This window comes from Papio anubis, chromosome 3 (assembly GCF_008728515.1).
Source record: "Papio anubis isolate 15944 chromosome 3, Panubis1.0, whole genome shotgun sequence".
NCBI classification, from domain to species: Eukaryota; Metazoa; Chordata; class Mammalia; order Primates; family Cercopithecidae; genus Papio; species Papio anubis.
The window spans coordinates 38,424,346-38,437,603 of NC_044978.1; the positions used below are offsets into that span (position 1 = coordinate 38,424,346).

At 35.6% G+C, this 13,258-nt stretch overlaps 1 protein-coding gene across 4 annotated transcripts in view; it reads left to right on the forward strand.

Moving 5' to 3' along the window:
• LRBA (LPS responsive beige-like anchor protein) overlaps positions 1–13,258 on the forward strand; it is a 766,866-nt gene that overhangs the window by 65,242 nt on the left and 688,366 nt on the right. For all 4 annotated transcript variants that reach the window (XM_031663999.1, XM_031664001.1, XM_031664000.1 and 1 more), the window contains exons 3-4: positions 9,870–10,101; positions 10,320–10,420. In XM_031663999.1, coding sequence (XP_031519859.1) covers positions 9,870–10,101; positions 10,320–10,420 — 333 coding nt within the window. The remainder of the gene's footprint in view (positions 1–9,869; positions 10,102–10,319; positions 10,421–13,258) is intronic.

The following is a 13,258-nucleotide window of genomic DNA, read 5'->3' on the forward strand; positions in this document are numbered from 1 at the left end:
TAGAAACTCTTTATTATTATGGAAGAAGAAAATATAACCTGGGAGTCAGTGCAGTCTGTGTCACAGCTTTGTAATTTTCCCTCAATCTTATTAATAAGATTCCAGTGGCTGTAAACATATACAAGGTCACATTCACGTAGGAAAGGATTCCTGGGGAAAACCTGAATATCTTGAGATTGGCACTTTTAAACCCTGAATGTGTTTCTAAAGGATGCAGATAAATAAAATAAGCTTACTCTTAGTTAATTTTATAAATAAATAGGTTCAGAGAAAAAAAACTATTTTGACATTTTTAGACAGGTGTTAACTACACCTGTTGTAATAGGTAGGTCACAAGAAACAGTAAGTATCTAGTTAGGGTCAGAAGCTGTGATTACACCCTGTCCTTTTTTTTTTTTTTTTTTTTTTCAAACTGTGCCATACTCCTGCCCCATCTTTGAGGAAAAATTTAGCAAGTTTCCAGTGAGTGGTCCAGGGAAAACAGAGCTTTACTTTGAAGTATTTGAATTTTCTGTGAGTCGCACAGTATTGCAGTTGTATTAATCTTTTGAAGATAATTATTTTTGATCTCTGTTTGGTCTTTTGTTTTCCGAATATACAAGTAATTTAGATTAGTGACGAATGTCAGCTTAAGATATTTTATTAGTATAACTGTTGAGAAGAAAAATAATCATGCTCAATTAAAGTCCTCATACAAAACTTATAAAGGTTTATTTGAATTCTTTGAGTAAGTTGCTTTAAAATTTCTATAATCTTATACATTAAAGTATAACCTATAGAAAGCATGTTATGCCACCCTGAAGGCTGCTATAAAAATTGTTTATGAAGTTCAGGCCAAGACTAAAATATGTTGAAATGGAGAGTTTTGAAAAATGTTCTATACAGCAAAGGAGACCAAATCATGCTAAAATGTAGAAAAAGACTATACATCAGTTTCCATACTACATTATTCAAAAAAATACAACCATAAAAAAGGTAATAAGATTACATTTTCACATTTCATGGCTAGTAAAGTGCATTAGGCTGCTCAGATATTCATAACTTACTGTGACATTTGGGAAGATTACATTTTGTAGTGTAGAGCCATTACTACAGCTCAGATAATAACTAGCCAATGCCTGTACCTGGATTATGATCCCTGTCATTGGAAACAAATTTGTGTTTTGAAGGTTGATCAGCTTCAAATAACTGTTAGAAAGGGTTAACATGACATACTGTAGACCCTGTGCATGTTTTTTAGGTATAATAGATATGCATACATATAGTATATCAACTATGCCACACGTTTGTATGTACAAATTCTGCCATCAATTTTCTGCTTGAAAGGCATATTTTATAGTATTTAAAGCAACGGAAGAATATTTAAAACACCTGTCTGGATATTGCTCTCACAGTATAATCTCAGTTTAAAAGCTGGTGAAATATTTGGGGCTTTTTTTGGAAATTACTTTCAAAAATCTATAGCTTCTTGAAAGGGTGGTTACTTATAGGAACGATTGATGTGAGTAATATTAAGGTGAAGGTAAGGTCTCTTATGTTAGTTGTACTGAGATTTTTGACCAATTTAGATCTGCATGGAGGATATATAATTGTTACAAGAAAATTTCACACTATTAAAACTCTCTCCAGACATTATCTTCTTGGCAGCAAATTGTTTCAGATCTATTGGTTGGTTTCCCTTATATTAAATGATGTACAGTTGTATGTGGGTGTTGTAAGAAGTACCTTATTGTATTCAGTGGACAAGGTTTACTTTCTGTCTTCTAGAAAATACTGTTGAAGAGTTTATCTTTTTTACTATTGTATCTAGATGATTTTCATAAAATATTGTCTCTTTGAGCTTTCCTTTCACTAAAAAGTTATTTTGAAATTATAATCATTATATATAGTATTATGGAATTATTAGTTTCATATGACCTTAGAGATTTTTGTGTTTTTCTGCTACCTTTCTGAATCACTGCAATTCTTTTCCACAAGAAGTTTTTCTTGTGTCTGAAGATTCTGTCACTCTTTAATTTTACATTCTTCTATGTGGATTCTTTCAAATTATCTTCCAGAGAATACTGGTGTTCTTGAACCTGGACCAGACCTTTCTATTGCGAAAATTGATTAAAAATTATCTTTACCAAATTTACAGGTTGAAGTTCACGGAATTAATTTTCTCAGTTTTGAATTTTTCTTCTTAATTTTTCTTAATCATTGGCATCTGCTGCTGATTGTTATTACCCACATTTAATAAAAGATTTTCTTGAGTTAACACAATTCTGTGTTTAATTAGTATTATCATATTGCTTTCTGGAAATATTTCAACAGGAGTGTATGAAAGTATTTGTTTAGTCTTGTTCTCACCTACTTTGAGCTTTAATAATTTCAAACAAAGTGAAATTTATTTAGTATTTTTTTTTTTGCATGTGTCATTTGGATTTTTTTGTGAATTGACTGTTCATGTCTTCCTAAAAATTTTTTTCACCAAATTGAAAATACTTTATTTCTGTACCACTTTTTATTTCTACAGCTTAATGATTTTTGTGTTCTTTGAGAATTTCTTTTTTTTTTTTTTTTGAGACGGAGTCTTGCTCTGTAGCCCGGGCTGGAGTGCAGTGGCCTGATCTCAGCTCACTGCAAGCTCCACCTCCCGGGTTTACGCCATTCTCCTGGCTCAGCCTCCGGAGTAGCTGGGACTACAGGCGCCCGCCACCTCGCCCGGCTAGTTTTTTGTATTTTTAGTAGAGACGGGGTTTCACCATGTTAGCCAGGATGGTCTCGATCTCCTGACCTCGTGATCCACCCGTCTCGGCCTCCCAAAGTGCTGGGATTACAGGCTTGAGCCACCGCGCCCGGCCGAGAATTTCTTATATTTTATGGCTTCTAATTTAACTTTTGATGTCTTAAGTTATCTGGAATTTATTTTGGCATATATCGTAAGATAAGGATTCAGTCTTAATTTTTTAAAATGAAAATTTCATAGCTCTATTTAATGCTTGAGATGACACTCTAATTCTGTATTGAATTTATTTGTATCAACTTTTTATTTTAATTAGATTGTTTTCTGTCTAGTACTATACAGTTTTAATAATTATGTTATACCATTTGTTTGATGATTCTAGTATTCTTTTTGTATAGAATTTCCCTTCACGTTTTTCATATATTTAATTCCCAAGTAGAAATTAGAATCACTGTAAGTTTCAGGAAAAAAAATCATATTGGAATTTTAATGGTAATGTGCTGAATTTATAGATTAATTTGTGAAAAGTTAACAACTTGAACTGATTTAATATTCCCATCCAGAAACAAGTCTGTTCATTTATCAAAAGTGGAAAAAAATTTTTTACTTTCAAGTCATGTGTATGTTTTAATTCACTCCTAGATACTTTTACACTTATGGTTGGTATCAGAAATGTTGTTTTAACACTCCATTGTATTTTCTATTAGATATTGTAGGTGTTTAGGAAAACTTATGAATGTTATGTATTTTATATTCATACAAAAATGACATTTTGTACTGAAGTTACTACTTGGTGTCGTTCCTATATGTTTTCATGGAGAAAGAGATTTCCAGTTTAGAAACTGGAAGTGTAGTATTTTCTTTTCTTTCTTTTTTTTTTTGTGAGATGGTCTTGCTTTGTCACCCAGACTGGAGTGCCATGGGTCAGTCTCAACTTACTGCAACCTCTGCCTCCTGGGTTCAAGCGATTCTCCTGCCTTAGCCTCCTGAGTAGCTGGAACCACAGGCATGGAACACCACGCCTGGCTAGTTTCTGTATTTTTAATGGAGCTGGGGTTTCACCATGTTGCCCAGGCTGGTCTCGAACTGCTGACCTCAGGTGATCCATCCACCTTGGCCTCCCAAAGTGCTGGGATTACAGGTGTGAGCCACCGCACCCAGCCATTTTCTAAATAAGCAATTAAAAAAGATTTCTGTAGGATATAAGACACAGTATTGATTCTTACAAATACGGGTAGGCTATTTCTGTCGTATTGATCACTGTTATACTATTTCCTCAGGGCCTGGCATACTGTAGGCATTCAGTAAAAGAGTGTTGAATGAGTTTATAAATTTATTATATATTAGAGGTTTGTATTTTGTGATTGTTTTCTGTAGATGTGTTGTACCTCTTATTTTTTTGTTATTAATGTATGTTCTATGAAGGCCATTATTTAGCCAGTGTGCCTCAGTATGTAAGTATGAGATTTCTACAGCTTGAGCCCATCTTGATAGGTTTCATATGTGTTCTGATTGCATGATGCCTGCACTGTGCCAGTTGTTAAATATTTGAATAATGCCTCTGCAATGTCATTGTTATATTGTGCTGAATTATTTTTGACTCAGTGAGTAATTTGTTAGAAATAGGTTGCTTGAGAAATCCCAAACTTTTGTATTCATATCATTTGTATTTATGATGATTTCATAAGCTCTGCAGCTCGCATCAGTGGTGTTTTATGCATTTGCTTTTTTTTTTTTGTTTTTGAGACAGGATCTCGCCCTGTCGCCCAGGCTGGAGTGCAGTGGCACAATCTTGGGTTGCTGCAACCTCTGCCTCTCGGACTCAAGCCATCCTCCCACCTTAGCCTCCAAGCAACTGGGACTATAGGCATATGCCACCACACCCAGCTAATTTTTTGTTTTATTTTTGGTAGAGATGGGGTCTTGCCATGTTGGTTCAAGACCCCAGGCTGGTCTTGAACTCTAAGTGCAACTGATCTGCTCTCTCGGTTTCCCAAAGTGCTGGGATTACAGGCATAAGCCACCATGCCTGGCTGCATTGGCTTCTTTTTAAATTGTTTTTTTTGAAATAAGTAATATGTGTTCATGGCACAAAATTCAAATTGTTCAAAAGTGTATGTACTAAAATCTTTTTTTTTGCCTTCTATGCAATAGATCTTTTCCAGAGACAATCAATATTTAGTTCATTCTTAGACATATTTAGCACATGCATAGGTCTATGTGTAAATGATTTACACTCAAATTGTAGCCTACTGTTCACACTTTTCTCCACCTTGATTTTCTCACTTAAAGTATCTTAGAGATCTTTTCCTATCATATGGAGTGGCCTAATTCTTTTCTGTATGTACATCATATTTCATTTATAGTTATGTGCAACTTCATTAACCTTTTTTTTTTTTTTTTTTTTTTGAGACAGAGTCTTACTCTGTTGCCCAGGCGACTCACTGCAACCTCCACCTCCTGGGATCAAGCAATTCTTGTGCCTCAGCCTCCCAAGTAGTTGGGGTTACAGGCACATGCCTCCATGCCTGGCTAAGTTTTGTATTTTTAGTAGAGGCAGGGTTTCACCATGTTGGCCAGGCTGGTCTTGAACTCCTGACCTCAAGTGATCCACCCACCTCGGCTTCCCAGAGTGCTGGGATTACAGGTGTGATTCATCATGCCAGGCCATCATTCACCTTTATCTTGTAATTTTTAAAAATTCAATACAATGAAGTTCTTGTATCTAACATCATTATCTAAATGTGTCTATAATATAAATTTCTAGATGTTTGATTGCTGTTTGAAAAATAAAAATTTTTGATAGATATTACCAAATTGCTTTTTTTTTGTTTATCTTTTTTTTTTTTTTTTGAGACATGGTCTCACTGTGTCACCCAGTAGAGTGCAGTGATGTGGTCTTGGCTCACTGCAACCTCTGCCTCCTGGGTTCAAGCGATTCTTGTGCCTCAGCCTTCCGAGTAGATGGGGCTACAGGCGCCCACCACCACACCTGGGTAAATTTTGTAGTTTTAGTAGAGACGGGGTTTCGCTATGTTAACCAGGCTCGTCTTGAACTCCTGCGCTCAAGGGATCCACCTGCCTCGGCCTCCCAAAGTGCTGGGATTACAGGTGTGCGCCATCGTACCCAGCCCCAAATTGCTCTTAATAAGTCCTGTTGTACCTGTTTCCTCAACAACAGTGATGTATGACAGTACCTGTTTCCTCATGTTCTTGCACATACTATGTATTATTTTTATATGTTGTTAGAGATTTGGAATTTGTCAAATATGTAAAAATGGTATATTAGTGTAATTTTAATATTCATTCATTTTGTAAGCAAAGTTGAGTTTCATGTTTTAGTGCCACTTTTATTTCCTTTTTTGTTCATTGCCTTTGCCTTTGCCTAAATTTTCTTTTCTTTTTTTTGTTTTTGTTTTTAGCACTCTAGTTCCCACAAGCAGATACATTTTCTTTTAAAAAATGTTTTTCAGGCAGCTATTTGTACTTATGTAATGATGTGGGTTGAAATGATTTTTCTAAGTGTTTACTTTTGATTTTATGTTTTTTTTTGCATATAGAATTTCTAATTATTATATAGTTAAATATGTCAATATGAAGTCCAGAAGAAGTCTTAAGAACTCTTAGTTAGAAAAGTGTTTACCACTTGAAGTGATAAAATGTTTTTTGTATCATTTCATTCAGTGCTTTTATTTAATTAATTTTTATTTTTAGAAACATGTCCTGCTCTGTCACCCAGGCTAGAGTTCAGTGGCGTAATCATAGCTCACTGTAGCCTTGAAGTCCTGGACTCACAAGACTCTCCCACCTTGGCCTCCCGGAAGTGCTGGGATTACAGGCATGAGCCACCACACCTAACGCATTTAGTGCTTTTATGACTTTTATTTTAGACTCATTTTATGACTTCAGTTTTACATTTAAATCTTAGACTCATTTGGAATTTTTTTTATGGTATGAGGGATGGATGGATTGATTTTTTTCCCCCCAGATATTTGAATATAGCTATCCCTAAACTTATTTTTTTTTTGAGGCAGAGTCTTGCACTGTCACCCAGGCTGGAGTGCAGTGGTGTGATCATAGCTCACTGTAGTTTTGAACTCCTGGTCTCAAGCAATCTTCCCACCTCAGCCTCCGGAGTAGTAGGGGTACAGGTACCCACCACCATGCCCGGGTATTTTTTTTTTTTTTTTGGTTATAGAGACAGAGTCTGACTGTGTTGCCAGACTGGTCTCAAACTCCAGGCCTCAAGTGATCCTCCTGTCTTATCCTCCCAAAGTTTTGGGATTATAGGTGTGAACCACCTTGCCCAGCCACTAACCTTTTGATTAAATGATCTTTGTTCTATTTAGATGTCACTTTTATCATATAATAATATGGATATGTAGTTATAAAATTATAAAATTTATAATAACAATAACCACCACCACCAGCCAGGCATTGTTAGTAATAAGTACCTTATTCATATAAATACCTTTTAAAAAAAATTTTTTTTTTTGAGACAGAGTCTTGCTCTGTCGCCCAGGCTGGAGTGCAGTGGCTGGATCTCAGCTCACTGCAAGCTCCGCCTCCCGGGTTTATGCCATTCTCCTGCCTCAGCCTCCCGAGTAGCTGGGACTACAGGCGTCCGCCACCTCGCCCCGCTAGTTTTTTGTATTTTTTAGTAGAGACGGGGTTTCACCGTGTTACCCAGGATGGTCTCGATCTCCTGACCTCGTGATCCGCCTGCCTCGGCCTTCCAAAGTGCTGGAATTACAGGCTTGAGCCACTGCGCCTGGCCCTTTTTAAACATTTTTATGAGTGATGTCTGTAGATTGGTTAATGGTATTGTAAAAGTTAATTTCCTGGTTTAAATGATTATACTATGATTATGTAATATATATACATTGGGGAAGCTGAACGAAGAGTATAAAGGAATTCTGTACTTTTTTTGAATGTTTGAAATTATTTCAAAATAGAAAGTTACAGACAAGGAAATAATACAAACAAAACCAAAACAGCTATATTAAAGTTCTTATTTGAATTATGTATTTTTAAAATTTATAAACAATATATTTATGGACAATATAATCTAATTCAACAGTTTAAGTAGAATGGAATGTATCATAGTATAATGGATAGCTTATAGCATTTATCCAGGAGAACTAGGTAACCAGGCATACTTTTAAGCTAGGGCCATGTAACTAGGAGAATTGACTCCATGACAAGGAGAGATGACTGTTTTAGTAGAATCCCAGCTATCATCTCCTAACACTGCTTGGTAGTGATAATACAAAGCATTGTACACTGAAATCTCTGCCAGAGCTTTCTGAGAAAGATGAAATGTCTTCATCACTGTGCTTGCCAGGAGTTCTTGTCTCTCTGCATGCAAGTACTGATCCTCACATTGTTCATTTCCATTTTCTTCAGTCTCATGCCTGTCTTTATTTTTGTTGAAAACCTGGGATACATGTTGTTGATTCTGCTGAAAGGAATTTTAATTTATTTCCTAGTTTTGAACCTTCCTTGCTTTCCTGGACTAAACTCTACTTGATCATGTCTGTTTTTATTTATAAGCCATTGGATTTTTTTTTTTTTTTTTTTAAGACGGACTCTTGGTCTGTTGCCCAGACTGAAGCTCAATGGCGTGATCTCGGCTCATTGCAATCTCTGTCTCCCAGGTTTCAGTGATTCTCCTGCCTCAGCCTCCCAAGTAACTGGGACTACAGGCACATGCCACCATGCCTGGCTAAGGTTTTGTATTTTTTTTTCTTTTTTTTTGAGACGGAGTCTCACTCTGTTGCCCAGGCTGGAGTGCAGTGGCATGATCTCAGCTCACTGCAATCTCCGCTGCTCAGGTTCAAGTGATTCTCCTGGCTTCAGCCTCCTGAATAGCTGGGATTACAGGCGCATGCCACCACGCCTGGCTAATTTTTGTTTTTTTCAGTAGAGACGGGGTTTCACCATGTTGGCCAGACTGGTCTTGAACTCCTGACCTCAGGTGATTCGCCTGCCTTGGCCTCCCAAAGTACTGGGATTACAGGCATGAGCCACTGCGCCTGGCCATTTTTTGTAGTTTTTTAGTAGAGACGGGGTTTCATGGTGTTAGCCAGGATGATCTTGATCTCCTGACCTCGTGCTCTGTGCGCCTTGGCCTCCCAAAGTGCCGGAATTACAGGCATGAGCCACCACTCCCTGCCAGATGTGTTTTTTAAAGTTCACTTTCTTCTACTTGCATACCTTTTGGGTATGCAGTTTAGAAATGCGTAATGAAAAATCAAGAAGTATTCAGAAAGAAAAAAGTGTAGGTGAATCGTGTGTAACTATTTCTGACAGAGATCTTTAAAAAATCTAGTTGATTGTATTATCGTATACCTTAAATGTAGGTATTTTTAAATTTAAAAAATTTATTTAAAAAATCTAGTTAAGTGAGATAACTCTACAAAGGTGATTCCAAAAGTATTTTAATTCCTTTACGTAATTAGGATTTACTTAAAATGTACAAACCGTTCCTTTGTGTGGGGAGGCTGTGGATGTGATGACAAGGCCAGTATAGCTATAGCGTTCTCGTAGTAATATCAGTGAAATACATTTTCTTGATTACTGACTTTGGATGTGTGACTAATTATATGTAAGTTATACTGATTATTGACAGAAAAGAAGAGAGGTAAAATGAATAGGCTTAATAAACCAAAAATTTGACTAATATAAACTCCAGTGTGTGACCATTCTGAGCCTTTTTCAGCTTTTCAGTTTTACCATGAGCTCATTACTTGTTTGGTTAACAAAGGACCTTTAGATTATTCAGTGTAGTTCACAGATTTGATACTTCATAAACGAAATACTGAATGAGAAGCAATTGTAGAGCTGATTTAGATCTTTATTGGTAACAGGTTAGTAGATAGCAATTTACCTAAGACATCCTATATTTGTTTTTGTTGAAAAATATTTTAATGTTTATATTCTCTTACTTGAGTTTACTGTCTAAATTTGGAGATTACTTCAGAAACTTCAGTTTTTTGAGCTGTGTGTTTTTTTTTTTTTTTTTTAAATGAACATTTTGTTTTGGAGGAAGAATGTGAGTAGTTATTGTTAATCTAATGTTTAGGAACCTGCTATAGTGATATTGAGGATACTAATGCTTTTACTTTTTTTTTTCCCTTGGAAGTTGGTAGGAGGACAGTTTGATTTGGAAATGAATTTCATTATCCAAGAAGGTGAGAGTATCAACTGCATGGTGGACCTACTGGAAAAATGTGACATTACTTGCCAAGCAGAAGTCTGGAGCATGTTTACAGCTATTCTGAAGAAAAGCATACGGAATCTTCAAGTCTGCACTGAAGTAGGCCTTGTTGAAAAAGTGCTTGGGAAAATTGAAAAAGTTGACAATATGATAGCAGGTATGATTTTTTTCTATAGTACAATGTATGCAAAGAAATAAAGTTTAATTTTTAAATACATATTTTTCTTATTCCATTTAGCAATATTTAAGAAATATTTGAGCATGTACCATGCACCTAGAACTTTAGTGTCCAAGCCCTTAAATAAGCACTGTTTATTTTAAATATTCTAGAAATATAACTAGCTGAGTTATTTTATTGTTTTCTTTTGTTTCCAGATCTTTTAGTTGACATGTTGGGAGTGCTGGCTAGCTATAATTTGACAGTTCGTGAGCTAAAGCTTTTCTTCAGTAAACTTCAAGGAGATAAAGGACAATGGGTAAAAAAACTTAAGTACTCTTTGGTATTTTAAAGTATCCCCCTCCCAAACACATTAGTAGCTTGTAAAGTAACTGATATTATTATACATGGGATAATTGTCAAATTGAATAGATTAATTAAAATAGCATTGAGATCCCTATGGCTACTTTTGCCATACTTGGACCCTAAAAGTATGCACTAAGATAATGGTGTTTCAGGCAAACTGATAATTTAATTCTTCTTCCAATTGTTGTTCTTTAAATGTACATTCAATATTTTTTAGAAAGAAAGATAAATGTAGAGAAAGAAAAGTATTAGGTAATAGTACATACCTTTTCTTCTTTTTGATCTAGTTTTATCTGAGTCCCTTAAACTTGAGTAACTCACTCTGTGAACAAAACCTCTGCAGTTAATTGGATCTACCCTCTTGAGATGCAACTTAGGAGTCATTTGCAATGGGTAGTGTTGGGGGTGAACTTATTTTGAACCCCAGGTACCTTATCAAACTGTTTCTTCAACCATATAGTTATCTGTCCTATTGAGGAGGAGTAGTAAATATTTTCTCCATTTTTGTTGCATTTCCAGGCTTATTTTAGTGCCCTTTACATTGCCCACAGCAACAGCTCAGTCAGCTGATCCTTAATCTAGCTTTCATTAAATGTATCTAAAATTGTGCCCTATAATTACTCTTTTTCGTTATGTTAAAATTTAGATTCTTTAGCATATTTCTCTCAAACTCCAGTTTAATGTGTTTAATTTTAGAGTTTTATTACTGATTGTCATTGAATTTGATTATATTTCTGGTTCTAGCTTATCTTGTGTTCATAGAGTTTTTGCATCTGTGAGTGTGTAAGGCAATTGTCATAAAATTTGGAAACATTTTAGTCATTGTTTCTTCAAATACTGTCTTCTTGTCCCCCCTTCCCATCTTTTCTGGGACTCCAATTACAGATATATTAGACCTCTTGATATTGTCTCACAGGTTACTGAGATCTGTTAACTCTTTTTTTAGTGTTTTTGTGCTTTATTTTAAATTGTTTTTATTGCTATAGTTTCAAGTTAACTGATCTTTTCTTCGCAGTGTGTTAATTCCATCCACTGAAATTTCAGATAGTGTATTTTTCTTTCTGTAAATTCTTTTTTTTTTTTTTCTGAGATGGAGTGTTGCTCTGTTGCCAGGCTAGAGTGCAGTGGTGTGATCTTAGCTCACTGCAACCTCCACCTCCTGGGTTCAAGTGATTCTCCTGCGTCAGCCTCCTGAGTAGCTGGGATTACAGGTGCACGCCACGACACCTGGCTGACTTTTCTATTTTTAGTAGAGACGGGGTTTCACCATGTTGACCAGGATGTTCTTGAACTCCTGACCCTGTGATCCGCCCGTCTCGGCCTCCCAAAGTGCTGGGATTACAGGCGTGAGCCACCGTGCCTGGCCTCTTTCTGTAAATTCTATTTGGTTCTTTTAAATATTTTCCATTTTTTTCCTTATTTAATTCTTTTAAATCCTTGAAAATATTTAGTATATTAATAGTTGCTTTAATGCTCTTATTTTTTCATTCTAGAATGTCATTTTCTAGGTCAGTTTACTCATTGATTTTGCTTCTTTATGTAGGTCACATTTTTCTGCTGCTTATGGCTACTGAATTTCGACAACATATCAGACAGCAAATTTTATGTTGCTGAGAGCTGGATTTTGTCATATTCCTTTTATGATTGTTAGACTGGTTTTGCAGGCAGATAAGTTATTTGTGGATCAAAGTTATTTGTGGATCAACTTTATCCTTTAAAACTAGTTTAAAGGTTTTTTTTTTTTTTTTTTTTTTTCCCCAGTAAGGTTTAGAGTGGCTGTTATGCTAGGGCTAGTTTAGCCTTACTATTCAGGCATGTCTCTTACAGAGTCTCTATTGAGTAACTCTTAAGTCGCAGACATAGGACAGGAGGTAGCAAGACTGTGGTCTCTCCAAAGTGTCTAGTAGGGTCTCAACAATTCCTAGCTCTGTATTAGTTTTGGGAATTCTTTAACTTGAAGCTCTTACTATCTTAGCCCCACCATGTTGAGTTTTATCGTAAGCATGATCAGTCTGGTATTAAGCCAAAGAGTCAGTGCAGATTTCTGGGACTTCTCTGTTCAGTTCTTTCCTCCGTAGTATTCTGCTCTGAAACTTCTATCCACTGTGGACTCCACTTTCTTTCCAACTCACTGAGACTTTCAAGTTTTGTTTGGTTTCCCTGTGCAATGATATGGAAATTGACACCAGGTTTAAAGTCATTTTGTTTGTTTTCTCAGGGATCACAGTCTTGAACTACCTCTTCCTCCATACTGAAAACTGTTTTTGTTTGATACATTTTGCCCACTTTTCTAGTTGTTTATGCTAGGTTGGTGCGTCCAGGTCATATTACTGTGTCGTGTCCAGAAGAGAAAGTATATATTTAATTTTGGTTTTTATTTATATTCACATTATTTATTCTGAATATGTAACATATTTTTATTATATTCATAAGCATAGAAAATTATAGGTAAGAAAATAGCAAATAACATGAACTAATATTTATTTACAGAGGTAGAAACCACACAATCAGATGAACACAAAATCATTAATAATTAGAGACATTCACATTAAAACAGTATTGATATGTCACCTTCCATCTGTAGTTTCTCAAGAATTTTAAAGTTGGAAAATGGCAAGTATAGTTTGGGATACAGAGTTATTTTATACTTGGTATGCTTTTCGTTAGAATCAACGCTAGTGGAGCCAACCTCAAGATGAGTCTAGTACTACTTAGTCATGTTAATTATACTGTATCCAGTGATTTAGTAATTCACTACTTAGTGCATGTTCCAAGAACTTCTCACATAGAT